General features: G+C 47.9%; 1 protein-coding gene across 1 annotated transcript; it reads left to right on the top strand.

Annotated features, from left to right (window-relative positions):
- The first annotated feature begins 13 nt into the window (after positions 1–13).
- LOC144790901 (uncharacterized) lies at positions 14–12,297 on the top strand. The gene is made up of 4 exons (XM_078665543.1): positions 14–163; positions 10,685–11,219; positions 11,316–11,608; positions 11,695–12,297. The coding sequence occupies exons 1-4, from the start codon at positions 14–16 to the stop codon at positions 12,067–12,069; spliced, it is 1,353 nt and encodes a 450-aa protein (XP_078521669.1). The 3' UTR covers positions 12,070–12,297.
- The last annotated feature ends 4,418 nt before the right edge of the window (positions 12,298–16,715 follow it).

The following is a 16,715-nucleotide window of genomic DNA, read 5'->3' as shown; positions in this document are numbered from 1 at the left end:
GAGCACCGTCAGCATGGGAGGGGTTAATTTGGAGCACACTGTCGGGTGTGTGTTGGGGGCCAAATTCAAAGCCCAGCCCATGAAGGAGCTCGCGCGCCTAGCCCAGGGTGTGAAGAAGCTCCAACGAATCCTGTTGCAGAGCCTACTCAGCATCCGCAGACGGGTGAGATCGCGTCATCATGTTTGTGACACATCTGCTCAATCTACCTGGATTAACCAAAGCCTGCAAGCATCAGCAGTCATGCGGAACTGGGTCATTATGCTGGTGACACTTTCGCACAGCCATCTTGGATTGGGCATATACATATACTGCAAGCCAATCGACTGCCGAAACACACGTCAAAACGCATGTGTGACGCCACAACGGCCATTTTTATTGCTGTCAGAGGTTTCCTCCCAACCTGCACTCTCGGTGACAGACACACCTGATATTCTTCCATAAGGTACAGATTTAATTTATGTTTTAAACTGGCATAAACCGCTTTGTGGAATTTTTACTTTAGCAAGCCGGATTTTAAGTGCCATACATGCTATGGGGAATATCTTTATTTTAGCCAGCTGGATTTCTTGAATTATTTAATTCCATTGACAAATACCTTGCCAATTTTCTTATCGTTTTGCCTCTGGAAAACCTATTTGTATGAAAGATTGTATTGAAAATATCAGGGAAACCAATGTATAAGAACGTGCTTATTTTCCAGTGCATCCCTTGTCTCTCATCATAGCTGCAAATCAGTATTTGATTCACATTCCAGCCTTTTTACAATAGCCAGGAAAGTCTCTAATGAAATGGAAAAACTGGTTACGCTACTTTGAAAACTGCTTAGCACTAGATGCAACCAAATTTGAACCTACCAGGAAAGTGGCTTTGCTTTTAAGCCATCTAGGTCAGGAAGGGCAACAAATACTTGGCAAACTGCCTGGGCTGAAAGCCACACCTGATCAACTTGGTCCCTGGGATGAATATACGGAAGTGGTAGCAAGGCTGTCAAAGAAATTATGTGAGTAGCCAGTGTTTTATTAGAGAGATTTAATTTCTTTAGGAGGAAACAAACTGCTGATGAGAGTGAAGAGGAATTTGTGTCTGCTCTAAGATTGTAAACCTCAACATGCAACTTTGGTGCTACGTTGGATATGTACATAAGAAGATCAGTTTGTACAGTTGTTTTTCGAAAAAAATCCAGGAGCGTCTTTTAATTTGTAGGGACCCCACTTCATTGGAAGTCGTGGACATCGTAAAAGGGATAGAGTGTTCATTAGTTTCAAGCAAACTTATGACAGAAGATCAGTCCATTCAGCAGAATGTCGGGGTAAATCTTCTGTCTGAGGTTGAGACTCTAGGTTTTGTCTCTATAAAGGACAAGAGAACAGGTTCAACACAACAGAGAATTAAATAAGCATGTTTTCGCTGTGGTTTCAAATCCCACTTGGGAAATAATGAGAGTTGCCCTGCCATTGGGTAACTCTGTAACAAATGTAAAAAAATTGGACATTTTCAGGGAATTTGCAGAGGTGTAAAAAAAAAAAAGTTAGGCTGAACATACTGGACCTTAATGTAAATGATTCACTGCATGACCTTTTTAAAATTGTTCTAACTGCAGAGTTGCAACTCGGGAAAACTTCTAATGTTAAAGGGCCTTAGTGTGATTGTGTTGTTGGGTGACTTTTCACTTAATATGATGGCCGATTCAGGAGTCCCGATCACTGTTTTATCTGACCGCTTTTTTTTAATTATGGGGATCTTATATTGTTTTGAAGGGTCCTGATGTCAACCCTAAATCCTTTGGGGACAGGCTAGGCTACTTTTTTGATACATTAACATGTCTTGGCAAAAAAGCTGTTACAAAAATGTATGTGGCAAGTAAAGGAAAGAATCTCGTGGGTTGGGAAGACTTGTCAAACCTGGGTCTGATGTTAGTCCCGGGCTCAGATACACTGATTGTACTAGCACCCTCTCATACTTCTGTGGTCAAAAACTCTTCAGAAGAAGGGGTGAACATGTTTGTTAAAGAATTTCCAGAAAAAATTAACAACATAACAAATTGGAACATTAGATCAGACTCAAAGATGATGCGGTACCAGTGGCACACAAGTTGAGACCAGTTCCCTGAAGTGTGAGAAATGATCTCAAAGTTGTATTAAAACATGTAGTTACTGAAGGGATAATTCATGAGACAACTTAAGCTGAATGGTTTAATCCCGTTGTGAGTGTGAGGAAAAAAGTCAGATGAGATCTGCTTATGTGCAGGTTTGAGCACCCTCGATATAAACATAATAGTGGATTGCCTTCCATTACCAAAAAATCACGAATTGTTTGCAAACTTAGGTCAAGCTATTCTTTTTAGCATACTTGACTTAAGGTGAGCATATCACCAAATTCCTTTTGACACAGTATTACAGGAATTGGAAACTTTTATTACTCCTTTTGGTGATTTTAAATTTCTGAGAATGTTGTTTGGATTAGGTTTGGATGCCAATGTTTTCCAAAAATTGATGGACACTATTATGGTAGGTATTGATAGGGTAAAAGCATTCCAAGACAATGTTTAAGTATTTGCAGAAAGCATGCATGAACATAATGGCATATTGAGAAATTGTCTGTGTTTAAGGAGATCAGTATTATGTTGAAAACAGACAAGTGTAACATTTTGGCCAGAGAATTGGATACTTTGGGGCACAGAATTACATCTGAGGGTATTAAGTGTAAATTCTCATTGATCCAAGCCATCAAGGATGCACTTCCACCCAATGGCAAGGATGTGCTTAGGTCTTTTCTTGGGTTGAGTGAGTATCATTCCAGATTCATTGATGGATATGCTTTTGTTGTGCAACCCCTCAGGTCATTGCACAGGAAAGGGGTGGTGACATTTGTGTGGAGCACTGAGAATCACCACTCCGGATCACCAACCGACCCCTGCCCCCACCACATCTTCAACAAGGCCGACTCCGTCAACGCACCCCAACTCCGGGACATCATCAACATCTCCTTCAACACCGCCACCTTCCCGGAGAGCTGGAAGCACGCCGAGCTCAGCGCCCTCCTGAAGAAACCAACAGCGGACCCCACCGACCTCAAGAACGTCCGCCCCATCTCGCTCCTCCCCTTTCCTGCCAAAGTCATCGAGAAGACCGTCAACAAACAGCGCGCCGCCTTCCTCGAGACAAACGGATCCCTCGACCCTTCGCAGTCTGGCTTCCGAGCCAACCACAGCACCGAGACCGCCCTAATCGCAGCCACCGACGACATCAGATCCCTGCTCGACAACGGGGAAACAGCGGCCCTCATCCTCCTGGACCTCTCTGCAGCATTCGACACTGTCTGCCACCGCACCCTAGCACGGCGTCTATGCAACATCGGAATTCAAGAGAGGGCACTGGAGTGGATCATCTCGTTCCTCGCCGGAAGAACCCAGAGAGTCCGCCTCCCCCCGTTCAGATCCGAGGCCACCGAAGTCATCTGCGGCGTACCACAAGGATCCTCACTCAGCCCCACCCTCTTCAACGTCTACATGAGCCCCCTTGCAGCCATCGCACGCCAACACAACCTTAACATCATCTCCTACGCTGACGACACCCAGCTGATCCTCTCCCTCACCAACTACCCCGCCACCGCCAGAGCCAACCTACACGAAGGAATGAAAGACGTCGCCGAGTGGATGAAGAATAGCCGCCTGAAACTGAACTCAGACAAGACGGAAGTCCTCATCCTGGGATCATCGCCCTCCGCCTGGGACGACTCCTGGTGGCCCCCTGCCCTGGGCACCACCCCCAAGCCTACGGACCACGCACGAAACCTGGGCTTCATCCTGGACTCCTCCCAGTCGATGACCAGACAAGTCAACGCCGTATCGTCATCGTGCTTCAACACCCTGCGCATGCTCCGTAAGATCTTCCGATGGATCACCACAGAAACCAGGAAGACAGTCACCCAGGCACTCGTCACCAGCCGACTTGACTACGGGAACACCCTCTACGCGGGAACCACTGCCAAACTACAGAAAAGACTCCAGCGCATACAGAACGCCTCCGCACGACTCATCCTGGACATCCCTCGCCGCAGCCACATCTCCACCCACCTGAGAGACCTCCACTGGCTCCCTGTCAACAAGAGGATCACGTTCAGACTCCTCACCCACTCACACAAGGCTCTCCACGACATGGGCCGAAAGTACCTCAACAGCCGCCTCACTTTCTACACACCCACCCGCCAGCTACGATCGGCCAGCCTCGCCCTCGCTGCCGTACCACGCATTTGCAGAGCCACCGCTGGAGGAAGATCCTTCTCCTACCTGGCGGCCAAGACATGGAACTCCCTCCCCATCCACCTACGGCTAACCCAGGACCACCTCTCCTTCAGGAAACAACTCAAGACCTGGCTCTTCGAGCAGTAACGCACCCCTCCCCCAGCGCCTTGAGACCCGACTGGGTGAGTAGCGCGCTATACAAATTATTATTGATTGATTGATTGAGAAGAAAGAGGCCTTCGATAAATTGAAAGAATTAATTTTGTCTGAACTAGGACGGTCTCCATTCATTTCTGGCAAAAATGTTTTCTAATGGTGGACGCCAATCTAATTGGTTTGGGTGCTGTCTTGTCCCAGTGGGTGACTGACAAAGAAGTGATTGTGACTTTTTCATCAAGTTGTTTGAGAGTGGCAGAAATGAATTATAATTAGGGCTCCCAGTTTTATGGTATTTTTTTTGTTGACATTTCCGTCTGTATAGATCCATATTTCTTTTTTGCTAATCTTTTCAGGATGTTTTTGTTTTTATTTTGTGTTTTCTGTTTAAATGAAGCTTCAATAGGTATTTTTTCCTCATTTATTTAACTGATAAATGTTTACTCGCATTTGAATGTCCAAATGGTTTCAGTATACAGTGCAATGGCATTATCTTAAAACACTTGCATTATAAAATAGCATAAATAACTGTAAATCTGCACTTAATTAAGCTTAATTAGGAAATCTATTGTCTTTTTTAATCTCCCCTACCTCCAAATCTGTGCACTTACAAAGCTGGCATTCAAGACTGTCAGTAGAAATAAATCATCCAAAGAAGGCCTATTTTCTGTATTTAAAAATAATTACAGACAGGAAAATAAAAAGTTTTGTCAGTATTTATCTGTAAAAATCAGTATAAACTGAAAACTGGGAACCCTAATTATTATATGATCAAAAGGGAAACATTGACCTGTATGCGGGCGGTGGAAAAGTTCAAAACCTTTTTATGGGGTGCAAATTTCACAATTTATACTCATCACAAACCCCTTGTATATCTACTTAATGAAAATGGTGCAGGTAAAGCTTCTGTCTGCCTAGTAAGGTTCTTTTGGCATCTTCAGGAATACACCCTTGACATCAAGTATACCCCAAGAGGGAAGAATGTTAGAGCTGACTGTTTGTCTAGAATGCCTGTAAGTAAGAATAATGATGGGGATATCCAAGAGGATGTTGAACGTGTAGTTGCCAAGGTTCAAGATCTGTTGAATGGCAAAGGTGCCATCACCACTCTTGAGTGGTTGGATGCTAAAAGGTGATGAAGTTCTCCAGAAAGTATTGCATTTTATGGAGGAAGGCTGACCCAAGGAGAGAAACTTGAAAAGTCACTTGAAAGCTTTTTCTCAGGGGTCTCACAAGAATTGTCGCTGCTCAAAAGAGTGCTCATGTGTAACAATAGATGCGTTCCACCTACATCTATATGTGAGGCACTTATTAAGCTAGCTCATGAAGGCCACTTGAGTGTAAATAGCACATCGAAAAACCTGAAACAATTTTTATTGGTGGCCATCCATGGAGTCTCAGGTGGTTAAATGGGTCAATGAATGTACAACCTATTTGCTTTCTGACAAGCATTGGAAAGTTCATGAAACACCATTGCGCATGGAGCCCATATCATAGAATGTCTAGGACAAGGATTCCTTAGATTTCACAGGTCACTTTGAGCTATTGTCATCTGAAAAAAAGATATATGATTGTTTTAATAGAGTGTTTTCAAGGTGGGTGCATTTTGACTTTGTGTCAGCTCCGAATACAGGTTTGGTGATCAAGTTCTTGGAGAACATTTTTATTCAGTGGAGACTCGCACAGGTAACACTGTGGGGCGGCGGGGCAGCGCTGGGTGGGGGGGTAGTGGAGTTCGATATACGTCGGGAAAGTGAAGAGCACAAAAATAAATAAATAAAAGCACTTACCTTGCGCTCGTAGCATCGTCGACTCGGCGATGCTGCGAGCGCAAGGTAAGTGCTTTTATTTATTTCTGTGCTCTCCACTTTTCCGTCGTACGTCAAACTCCACTACCCCCCACCCAGCCCGGCCCATGCCCCTCCAACAATGTTACCTGTCCGAGCAGCCACTGTTTTTATTATTGAGGATCTTCCTAAGGAATTGGTCACCGACAATGGTACACATTTTACATCATCTCGCATGACACACTTTATCAATTCTCTAGACATCAAACATCTTCAGATGGCATTGTATTCTCCTACCTCAAATGGTTCGGTGGAAAGAATGAACTGATTTTAGAGAGAAGTTGTACAATCTGCTTTGGCAATGGGGGTTGATGTGGCAGAATTTTTAAAACAAAAATTGTGGTCTTATTCTTGCATGCGGCGTGAATTTTCGCGCTGTGCGGCCATTTTGAAGAGTCGGCAGGATCATGACGGCCCCCAGCCATCATCAGCACACGCCCACCGTGATGCATGACGGCCAGGGGCCGTCATCAGCATGCAAGGGGTTAATCACACCACATAGCACTACAGGAGCATCCCCTTTTGAACTTCTTCTCAAGAGAGCACAGAGATCTATTTCATGTCTTGATATGTGAAAGATCTAAGATCTGTTAAAGAAAAGTCAGGTCAGGGTCTTAACGCAGTTTTGAACATAGTATCTGACCAGCAAGATTTGTGCAAGGCAAGGTTTGACAAAAACATAATGAGAAAGAAATTGAGCATATGATGGGAGATTGGGTTTTGGTTAGGAAACCTAACAGAGTCAACAAAGGTGAATTGAAATACATGTCTCCTGTCCACGTTTGCAAGCTATCTAAAGGTTCAACATTACTTTCTAGAAAGGCTTGGTGGAGTAAAAGAAGTTTAATACGATTGAATGAAGAACAAGCATAAAAAATTCTTAAAGCTAAGGGTGTTTTCACCACTGAAACATCTTCTGTTTCTGACACTGCTTGGTAGTTGGATTGTAATAATGACAATGCCACCTAAGCACTTTGCAACAATACATTGGATGACATTTCACCCACACTTTTTGTTTCAGGTTCTCCGAAACCTATTGGGACTCCAACTACAGGTTCAGTTGTCTCTGTTTTTCAATCTCTGTCTGACTTTGATTCTCATGCACTTGAAAATGTACATCCTCCAGAACAAAGCTCAAATAATAATTTTGTTACTGAGTCTGGTTGTCAGAGACCGGTTCAGACTGTTTCCATTCCTACACGGTTTGGAGATTTTTATTTCCATCAAACTAACCAGTTTTGTTTCTTTTTATGTTGTTGTTGTTTTTGTAGTTTTTCATAAGGGGGAACGTAATGTTATGCTTACATCGTTAGTATTTAGTATATATTTGTTACTTGTGTAGTATTTCACTGTAATATATTTAATGTATGTAATATTTCACTGTCACATACCTGCTTTTTGTTATTATTTATAATATGCTCGTGATCTGCACTCTGGAACTTCTCTTTGTGTGAGTGTTCCAGGCAGCGGGTGTCTCATTGAGGGGATTGTTGTCCTGTGGGCTCATTTTAATTTGGAGAATTAACTTCATTCTTGATCCAATGTTTTGTGCAGGAATTTTCTTTCAGCAATCTGCCTCACGCATCTTTAATATTTTTATCGTTTTGCCTCTCACACTTGGATGGTGTTTCATGTTTTCATTAGCATGTGTGTGAAAACACATTGTAATGTTTTTCCTGGGCCGCACCCACCCTCCTTCCTGCGGGAGCTCTCCACAAGCTCCGGAAGGGCTGACCGGCCACGCCAAAGCAGGGGGTTCTGGGTTTGCACACATTACACCCCATACCCAAGAGGCTAGGACGTTAAAAACGTATCCGTGCAGGTTTGTTTACAGAGGTCTAACGGCGAAGGCTCACAACAGACAACCACAGTTAATTCATTCGAAGGTTGGGCGATTACAGAGACTCTGCAGGGTGCTGGGCCACCTTTGTCGCAGAGATGAACGACGGGAGAAGAGACAAAACCCTGCCAGCAAGTTAGTAAATAAACAAAACATCTGGCAAAAGAACGGCTCACACCGGGAATGCTGAGAACTCAATTGCAAAGCTTTATGCTGATGGTTTTAAGAGGCCCAAGTCCGCCCTACTCCCCTCATTATCATTGGGGGTAGGGATGTGAGAATAGTATTTGTCTGGAGCTCAGTGACTCCTCTTAGAAGACGGTTCTGTTTAGGCGCTACACGGCAAGACCTCCTTTGCACACACACTAGTGTCACTCACAGGCTCTCGTGCAATTCTAGTGCTTGAAAGTTACTAGAAGCCGAAGATTTTGGAGCGCTTTACATGAGGACAATCACATTACACATGACAGTTATTCATTAGGTCGAGCCTGTCCCATTCCGCAGGAATGGATAGGATCGAATTCAAGTGCTCGATCGGCTAGTGAAACCACTGGCGTTTCTTCACAGTGCATGTGAGGTCACGTGGCCACAAAGCGGGTCACGTGACCACACAAGCACGAGCATCTCCGTAATCCGCCTGCCCCCACCAGGCTCGCATTCCCGCCCCCTCACCAGGCCGCACATCTGCCTGCCACACTTCTCCTCCCCTAATTATGTGGCCGGCCGTACTTAGTTTCCTGGCCGCTTCCCGGCCGCTCTTGTTTTTCTTAGTTGGCCTCCCTCTGCTAAGTGTTCTGTTTACTTAGCTTCTGCAGCTTTATTTGCGTGTTTTGTGTAATCACCTTGTGCCGTCACTCCCCACCCACTCATCCCTCCCTCCACACTACTTGCCTGTCCGAACCACCTCTACAAGATCGCCGAGATTGCCGTTTTTTTTTATGTATATTTGCACGCTTCTGCAGCTTTATTTGCGTGTTTTGTGTAATCACCTTGTGCCGTCACTCCCCACCCACTCATCCCTCCCTCCACACTACTTGCCTGTCCGAACCACCTCTACAAGATCGCCGAGATGGCAGTTTTTTTTAATGTATATTTGCACGAGCATCTCCGTAATCCGCCTGCCCCCACCAGGCTCGCATTCCCGCCCCCTCACCAGGCCGCACATCTGCCTGCCACACTTCTCCTCCCCTCGCACGCATTCCGCTGCCCCTCCTTTCTCCCCCCCCCGCCAGAAGCCTCGCAAAATCACCCCTCCGTCCTTTCTCCCCCTGCCCTGCTGCTCCCTTGATCCATTTTGGCTCTCTCATGTAACGTAACGTTTGCTTTTGTAACATGCTCACTTGTAATTGCCCATCACCCTCCAGCTGGAGTCACAGCCAAACTGTATGCTTTCACGCAGTATAGTGGTCTGGTTGTTATCAGATTATTTTTAGATACACTTTTCATAGACACACTTCGTTAAAAATGTCTTTTTATTGGGCACACACTGAACACATTACTTTGCCGTAATCACCACACTTCACCCTCCCGATTTCACTTCCCGCTCTCACCACTTTTGACTTATACACACATTAGGCAGCATCTAGTTTAGATTACATAGCACACTGCTATACCGGCCAGTGACACTGTCTAATTTATGGTTGCACCAACCTTTAGACACAACAGGTATCCTGTGACTCTCCTGGCTGGTAAGGGAGCTCGCACAGAGCCCATGTTCCAATCTTTAACCACATGCGACCGCTAGCCTCCGGAAATACTAGTATCTTCCATACCGGGACCCACTAGCAGCAGAGTAGGCTTCTGCATTAGGGTCACTTAGGCCAGTATCAGCAAGCTGCAGAGTAGCCACACGCTCTAGATTAAACATGAGATTCAACTCATCATGTCAGGATCAGCATTGTAATTGTAATTATCCTGCTAATATGCCGTTTATGTTGCACATATTGCATGCACCTTATCGGGCCGTACTCATAACAGGAGAGTCTTATCACTATGTCGACATAACAGGCCTGACTTACTGCTAACAGTAAAGCAAATGTCCATGTCATTCCGGTCCCAGTATGGTAAAAATGCTTTCTCATGTTAGCAAACAACATAGAACAAGCATTACACTACTCACTTCCTCGTGTGTGACTGTGTCCTCTGCCAGGGATGCGTTCCTGTGTTAGGGACGGTACAGCACAGGCAGTAGCAGTGCAAACTTCCCTCACACACAGAACAGGTACAGCACCGGCAGCAGCAGTGCAAGCTTCCCTCACACACAGAGCAGGTACAGCACAGGCAGCAGCAGTGCAAGCTTCCTTCACACACAGAGCAGGTACAGCACAGACAGCAGCAGTGCAAGCTTCCTCACACACAGAGCAGGGACAGCACAGGCAGCAGCAGTGCAAGCTTCCCTCACACACGGAGCAGGTACAGCACAGGCAGCAGCAGTGCAAGCTTCCCTCACACACGGAGCAGGTACAGCACAGGCAGCAGCAGTGCAAGCTTCCCTCACACACGGAACAGGTACAGCACAGGGAACAGCAGTGCAAGCTTCCCTCACACATAGAACAGGTACAGCACAGGGAACAGCAGTGCAAGCTTCCCTCACACAGAGGGCAGGTACAGCACAGGCAGCAGCAGTGCAAGCTTCCCTCACACATAGAACACGTACAGCACAGGCAGCAGCAGTGCAAGCTTCCCTCACACACAGAAAAGGTTCAGCACAGGCAGTAGCAGTGCAAACTTCCCTCACACACAGAACAGGTACAGCACCGGCAGCAGCAGTGCAAGCTTCCCTCACACACAGAGCAGGTACAGCACAGACAGCAACAGTGCAAGCTTCCCTCACACATAGAGCAGGTAAAGCACAGGCAGCAGCAGTGCAAGCTTCCCTCACACACAGAACTGGTAGAGCACAGGCGGCAGCAGTGCAAGCTTCCCTCACACACGGAACAGGTACAGCACAGGCAGCAGCAGTGCAAGCTTCCCTCACACACAGAGCAGGTACAGCACAGGCAGCAGCAGTGCAAGCTTCCCTCACACACGGAGCAGGCACAGCACAGGCCGCAGCAGTGCAAGCTTCCCTCTCTCATGGAGCAGGTACAGCTCAGGCAGCAGCAGTGCAAGCTTCCATCACACATAGAACACGTACAGCACAGGCAGCAGCAGTGCAAGCTTCCCTCACACACAGAGCAGGTACAGCACAGGCATCAGCAGTGCAAGCTTCCCTCACACACAGAACAGGTACAGCACAGGGAGGAGCAGTGCAAGCTTCCCTCACACACAGAGCAGGTACAGCACAGGCGGCAGCAGTGCAAGCTTCCCTCACACACAGAACTGGTAGAGCACAGGCGGCAGCAGTGCAAGCTTCCCTCACACACAGAGCAGGTACAGCACAGGCAGCAGCAGTGCAAGCTTCCCTCACACACAGAGCAGGTACAGCACAGGCAGCAGCAGTGCAAGCTTCCCTCACACACGGAGCAGGCACAGCACAGGCCGCAGCAGTGCAAGCTTCCCTCTCACATGGAGCAGGTACAGCTCAGGCAGCAGCAGTGCAAGCTTCCATCACACATAGAACACGTACAGCACAGGCAGCAGCAGTGCAAGCTTCCCTCACACACAGAGCAGGTACAGCACAGGCATCAGCAGTGCAAGCTTCCCTCACACACAGAACAGGTACAGCACAGGGAGGAGCAGTGCAAGCTTCCCTCACACACAGAGCAGGTACAGCACAGGCGGCAGCAGTGCAAGCTTCCCTCACACACAGAACAGGTACAGCACAGGCGGCAGCAGTGCAAGCTTCCCTCACACACAGAGCAGGTACAGCACAGGCAGCAGCAGTGCAAGCTTCCCTCACACACAGAGCAGGTACAGCACAGACAGCAGCAGTGCAAGCTTCCCTCACACACGGAGCAGGCACAGCACAGGCCGCAGCAGTGCAAGCTTCCCTCTCACATGGAGCAGGTACAGCTCAGGCAGCAGCAGTGCAAGCAACTAGAAGACTTTTTTTTTTCTTTTTTAATTCGGTTGTACATATTGTCTTCTTGGTTATATATAAGGTAACAAAATGCTTATAACACTTTTTTATTACACTTTTCAACATGCTGCACAGCAGCAACGATGCTGTACAGCATAGCTTAAAAACATTGGCAACGCCAACAGCTCTTGCTAAACACGTATAAGGTCCAAAATGCGAGACCTATTGGCTATGCCAATGCTTGTTTTTTGTAGGCACGGGGAGATTAATTGACTTGCCCAGAATCAAAGGATGTTGAGTCGGCGCCGAGACTCGAACCTCGTTCTAAATTTCCAAAGTAGGCAGCTTTGGCTTTTATACCACATTCCCTCCCTGATATTCAGACAGGCTGGCTTTTTGCACAAACAGCGAGACACTCTACTCTAAATATAATTGTACAAACTCTTGCACAATCTGATTGCTTCCTCCCCAACACTTCACTTTTTGTCCTTTATTCGGTCTGATCTTCCTTCCCCAAGCATTCTGGTATTTGTTGTGTTTAATGTCCTCCGTATACTACCGGCCAAGTGGGCCTGCCGGATATAGCCATTAGAAAAGCCTCGAGGTAGTTAGCAATTATAATTTGAAACTATGTTCTGGAAGTTTTCATGTACACATTTCATGCTTTTTGGCAATCGTCAGAGAGAAGTATTGCTATCTTTTTGGAGGGAGAATCCCAGTATGTTGTTTCCAGTGGTCGAAGTGGGGTACAAAAAAGTAGGGAAACTGTGGGAGTAGAATCAGACGGTGGGAATTTCCAGAGGATTGGGTCAGTGAGTGGAGTCAGAGGTGTGGCCAGTAAGAGGAAAACATACCAGTTTTTAGGTCTCGTCCTTTACCATTCCGAAGGAATGGGAAATGGCGAGAATTCAAGTGCTCGAACTGATTGTCAAACCACCGCATTTTTTCGTGGCGTTTTCTTCAAGTGCACGTGGCCACAGGCACGCGCTTTTGGCCCATACACTTTCATGGCCATCTGTTCCTCAATGTCCCTCCCACCCTTCGTTTGATCTTGCCGCGAGTTCAGGCTAATGGCCCTCCCCCCTCCCCCAGCACAGAGCGCGCATCGCGGCCGCACAGCACATCAAAGGGCTTCTCCCAGCGTGTGCTGTGCGGCTTCTCCTCCCCTAATTATGTGGCCGGCCGTACTTGTGTTTCCCGGACGCTTCCCGGCCGCTCTTGTATTTAATTAGCAGCAGCAGCATTTCTCCTGCGCCAGGCCACATCAAAGGCTCTGTGCCACTTTCACCCACACAGCAACACTTACAGACACGCAACGCCACTCACACCCATGCAAGCCCACTATCATCCACGCAACACCACACTCACCCACGCAACGCCACTCACACACGCAACACCACTCACACACGCAACGCCACTCACACACGCAACGCCACTCACACACGCAATGCCACTCACACACGCAACGCCACTCACACACGCAACGCCACTCACACATTGTGGGTGCAGATTGTGGGTGCAGATTGTGGGTGCAGATTGTGGGTGCAGATTCAGAGTGCAGATTCAGAGTGCAGATTGTGGGTGCAGATTGTGGGTGCAGATTGTGGGTGCAGATTCAGAGTGCAGATTGTGGGTGCAGATTGTGGGTGCAGATTGTGGGTGCAGATTGTGGGTGCAGATTCAGAGTGCAGATTCAGAGTGCAGATTCAGAGTGCAGATTCAGGGTGCAGATTCAGGGTGCAGATTCAGGGTGCAGATTCAGGGTGCAGATTCAGGGTGCAGATTGTGGGTGCAGATTGTGGGTGCAGATTGTGGGTGCATATTGTGGGTGCAGATTCAGAGTGCAGATTGTGGGTGCAGATTGTGGGTGCAGATTGTGGGTGCAGATTGTGGGTGCAGATTCAGAGTGCAGATTCAGAGTGCAGATTCAGAGTGCAGATTCAGGGTGCAGATTCAGGGTGCAGATTGTGGGTGCAGATTGTGGGTGCAGATTGTGGGTGCAGATTCAGAGTGCAGATTCAGAGTGCAGATTCAGAGTGCAGATTCAGAGAAAACTCAGCAGCACCACCACCATTGCAATGCAATAGGTCTCGTTTTAACGCAAATTTAAGCTATAGGCCTTGTAAATGACAAAGCCTTTTATTTATGTTCCAAAAACCAGAACGCAAAAATAAAGGGCATTATCATTTACAATGCTAATAGTTCAGACTCGCGTTATTGCGAGACCTATTGCATTTCCAATGCTTGTTAGTATTTGTTTGGCATTTCAGTGACCAGTTCCAGCTTATTACATTATTTAATTCAACCAATTGATACACATGTTTAAGGTTTAATATGAGTTATCGACATTAAAATACATTCACAAAGTGGGATACGTTTCCAATCACAGAATGTCCCAAATAAGCTTAACCCCTCCACTGCGCCGCCGATTTTGCGGAAGTGCAGCACTTCCGCAAAACGGGCGGGGCCGCGTCGGCCATTGGCCGACGGCAGCACCAGCGAGGTAGCGTTGCCGTCGGCCAATGGCCGACGGCAGCATGGAAGGGGTTAAAAGTGGAATCACAAGCCATATGTCTCTGAGCCATGCAGTTTCTAACATCAGCACTTCTCCAATTTTCCACAAAAGCAGTACAAACATGAATGGCAAAATATCCTAGTTTGCAAATGTTTTCCACATAATTATGGCTCTGCCATATTTGCCACATAATACATCATCTGCTGCATAATCTGACGATTTTAACAAAAAAATTGTTTGTAGCTCAAACAGATCAAAAGTTACAAAAAAAAATGTGACTTGTGTTGCTGCAAAGGGGAGAGCCCTTTGCAAAGGTTGACTGGTCACCTTTCTCACTGCTGCATTTGTATGTTGCACTGGTACTAATGAGGAAAAATCTTTGCAGAAACTGTTAATATGTGTAAAGATGTAAAAAAAATAAAGTATCAGAAAACGTAAAGCATTACGATGCAGCCTGTTTTTTGCTGTATAATTTAGTCAACACTGCAACATAATTTTGTCCTCCATTGCTGCATAATTCCATTGGCCACAAAGGAGGCAGCACATGTTAAAAGGGCTTGTGCATGAAGCAGAGAGACCGTAAAGTTTGCGAACTTAGTTTGGTGTGCGGGCAAATCCTGCATTGCCGATCCGTGGTGGGTTGCACTACCACTGCTAAAACAAGGCCAATGGAGGTACCAATGGGTGAGGCATACTGGCCTCAAGGGTCCTGAGACCTCATTCAGAGAGTCGCTGTTGCTCTAGGGCATGGGTACTCACAAACTTTCTCCCGGGGGCCAAATTGACAGTGTGGTTTGTTTCCGAGGGCCGCACCGGTGGGGGCGGGGTCAGTGGGGGAGGGGGCGGGGCTAGATCAACAAAAAAAACAATGACCATGAGGTTGATCACAGGTCCCTGCAGCGGACGCCTTCTTCGACTGCGCCACCAAACCCGGCATACACACATCTATCTCCCTCCCTCGCTCCCTCTCTCCATCCATATCTCTCTCCCTCCCTCCCTCCCTCCCTGTCTGTCTGTCTCTCACTCCTTCTCTCTCGCTCCCTCTCTCTCTCACTCCCTCTCTCACTCCCTCTCTCCCTCACTCCCTCACTCCCTCTCTCCCTCACTCCCTCTCTCCCTCTCTCCCTCTCTTGATCCCTCTCTCTCTCCCTCCCTCGCTCCCTCCCTCCCTGTCTGTCTCTCTCACTCCCTCTCTCCCTCACTCCCTCTCTCCCTCATTCCCTCTCTCCCTCTTTCCCTCACTCCCTCTCTCCCTCTCTCCGTCACTCCCTCTCCCTCCCTCTCTCCCTCCCTCCCTCGCTCCCTCCCTCCCTGTCTGTCTGTCTCTCTCACTCCCTCTCTCCCTCACTCCCTCTCTCCCTCGCTCCCTCTCTCCCTCCCTCCCTCCCTCTGTCTCCCTCCCTCTGGCTGTCAGTCTGTCTCTCTTTCACTCCCTCCCACTCCCTCCCCCTCTCATTCCCCGCCCTCGCCCACACTCCCTCGCCCACATTCCCTCTGTCGCCCTTACTCCCTCCGTCGCCCTCACTCCCTCCGTCGCCCTCACTCCCTCCGTCGCCCTCACTCCCTCCGTCACCCTTACTCCCTCCGCCACCCTCACTCCCTCCCTCCATCGTCCTCCTCTGTCGCCGCCCTCCGTGTCCCTTTCTGTCTCCTTTTCTCTGTGTCCCTCTCCCTCCCTTTCCCTCTCCCTCTCTCTTTCTCTCCCTCCCCCTCTCTCCCTCTGTCTCCCTCTCTTTCCATCCCTCCCTCTTTCTCTGTCCCTCGACCTCCCTCTGTCACCCTCTGTCATCTCACCCTGCCTGTGTGTCAGCCCCGGGTGAGACAGCTTCCTGACACACACAGCCGCACCCAAGCACTTCGCAGGTCGTTAAAGGCCATTTGCATGCTAATGAGGCTTTATTCCACCTCTTCGTAGGCCCCTGCAGCTCCACTCTGGCTAAGTGAGAATCGCCCGCCCCTGGCCCCCACAGAGCAGCAGAGACTCTCAGAGTCGCGCTGCAGCAGACACTCTTTAAAAAAAAAAAAAAAAAAGACAGTGGTAGGATGTCTGCAAGGTCCGCGGGCCGCCAGGGAAGGCTTGCCGGGCCGCCCCTGGCCCGCGGGCCGTACTATGAGTACCCATGCTCTAGGGTATGCTGCTTCGTAGGTCTAA

The sequence above is a fragment of the Lissotriton helveticus genome, chromosome 11 (genome assembly GCF_964261635.1).
Source record: "Lissotriton helveticus chromosome 11, aLisHel1.1, whole genome shotgun sequence".
NCBI lineage: Eukaryota > Metazoa > Chordata > Amphibia > Caudata > Salamandridae > Lissotriton > Lissotriton helveticus.
Note: the sequence above shows the minus strand (reverse complement) of the source record. Positions and strands in the feature narration are given on the sequence as shown.

Excerpts from the sequence above, each read along its gene's own strand:
- LOC144790901 (XM_078665543.1), top strand. The coding sequence starts at position 14 with ATGGGAGGGGTTAATTTGGAGCACACTGTCGGGTGTGTGTTGGGGGCC. Across the intron at positions 11,220-11,315 it reads TTCCATCACACATAGAACAC|GTACAGCACAGGGAGGAGCA; the intron begins GTACAGCACAGG and ends CACACAGAACAG. Across the intron at positions 11,609-11,694 it reads TCTCACATGGAGCAGGTACA|AGCAGGTACAGCACAGGCAT; the intron begins GCTCAGGCAGCA and ends CCTCACACACAG.